This window comes from Cyprinodon variegatus, unplaced genomic scaffold (assembly GCF_000732505.1).
Source record: "Cyprinodon variegatus isolate N-32 unplaced genomic scaffold, C_variegatus-1.0 Scaffold1072, whole genome shotgun sequence".
Lineage (NCBI taxonomy): Eukaryota > Metazoa > Chordata > Actinopteri > Cyprinodontiformes > Cyprinodontidae > Cyprinodon > Cyprinodon variegatus.
In genome coordinates, this window is record NW_015151525.1 from 65946 (window position 1) to 67703 (window position 1758).

General features: G+C 44.8%; 1 protein-coding gene across 1 annotated transcript in view; it reads right to left on the minus strand.

Annotated features, from left to right (window-relative positions):
• Positions 1–1283: 1283 nt before the first annotated feature.
• LOC107101268 (deoxyribonuclease-2-beta-like) overlaps positions 1284–1758 on the minus strand; it is an 18971-nt gene continuing 18496 nt past the window's right edge. Inside the window, exon 7 of the mRNA XM_015400120.1 lies at positions 1284–1697. Coding sequence (XP_015255606.1) covers positions 1285–1697 — 413 coding nt within the window. The 3' untranslated portion in view covers position 1284. The remainder of the gene's footprint in view (positions 1698–1758) is intronic.

Below are 1758 nucleotides of genomic sequence, written 5' to 3' on the forward strand. Positions count from 1 at the left end.
ACAGGTCCCCAACTGGCATCTTCATTAAATAGTTCCCGCAGTAGCCTGTGTAATGATCTTAGCGCTAATGATCTTGGCTTACTTACAAATTTTATTCACCTGTCTAACTCTGCCCAGTTGCTCATTACTGCTCTTTTTGATCGACCTGCTCCAGCTTCTATTTAGCCTGCCTGCTACCGGTCATCAATGCCAGATTATTCGAGCCTTCGGTAGGAGATCTCTTGCCAGTGTTATCAGGCTAGATTATCTCTCGAGCCAGTGCTGAGAGCGTTTTCAGTGTTAACTTTTTTCTGATTACCCGATCTTGATCTGTTCTGCCTCTCTACCACTGAGCCTGCCTGCTCCAACCTGTTCTGTTTGCCTGAACTGTATATGGACTCCTGCTGGATTCTTCCTGTTTGCTGAACTTGGGGCTGCTTCCTGTCACCTTTCTGGATTTCCCTTCGGAACCTCTACGGACTTCTGATCTCCTTGTTCTGAATCCTCAGCACGTCCTCGGCGCCGGCTTTGGCTTCTTGTTGGCAGCCGACCGGCTGGATTCAACCATGTTCTCTGGGCACAGACTGAACTATAAAACCAGAGGTTCCTGACTTGGACGTCCTTGCTGTGTCTGTAGAACCACCATTTTAAAATAAACCCTTTTGAATTATCCGACTGTCTGTCTGCCTTGAATACAGGGTCCTCTGTTCTGAGCCATGACTAGTGGCCTCCTGCTGAGGCCAAGAGGGCCTCAAGGAGACCTGTTCCCCTGTGAGGTGTCTTCTAAAATTTGTCCATTTCATTATTTAAACGATTAAAAACTCATCTAATATCTCTATCTTTAGTTAATCTTTTAACCTACAGACAGGTTGGAATACATGATGGGGCCAGATAGGAAAAGAAAAGGCTGTACTGTCTCACAGTGGCTAGATTTGAGTGAGACAAGAGACTGAAAGACTGAAATTAATGAGGAGAACAAACATATGAAAGTTAAAACATTTGCAGTAAAGCCCTCTCTGAGAGGAAATCTAATGTTAATAAAAAGAATCAAACAGTGAAAAACTTTATGTCCTGTTAGGAGACCAAAAACAAAGAGTCAGATGCAACTTTTTTCATTCCTCACAGAGACACAGGGGTTAACTTCAGAACACAGCAACTCTTACAACATCTGACCTTTTGCAACAACACTTCACTAAGAAAAAAGCAACAGGTATTTAGCAAATTCAATGAATCAATTCTGCTCAGTTTAATCCATGTTTTCCCCATTTAAAGGTCTACAGAGCAGGAAGTTATAGCCGTGTTGATTTAACCACTTAAAAAATGTAAACTGCCATCATCAGAGATTGAACCACATTCAGGTGGTAGGGGGTAAGGACGCTTCCGACAGGTAGGAAGTCTAGTGAAAGCCCGAAACTCATTGTGAACCCGCTGATCGTTGATGCAGAGTGCGCCTCCGAAACGCTTGAACTGACTTATGGCCCTGTTCACATCAGCGATGCAGGTCCAGTGTTTGTTCTGATCCACAGCTACACACCACTTGGAATGGTCTGCCGTAGGCTTCCATGCTCCAAGAGAACTGATAGATAACTCTTCGACGTTGGTGACTTTAAAGTCTTCTCTGGGACAGTAGTCCTCCGTGCGGTCCCGCTGGCAGCCCCAAGTCTGGGCGTACACGTCACTCCTGAGGTTCTTTGCAATGCTGATGTACAGATCTCCAACTGCAAGAACAAAAGACATGATCAGGTGTTTCCAGCTATTCTCTTCTCCTCTCCTCTATCC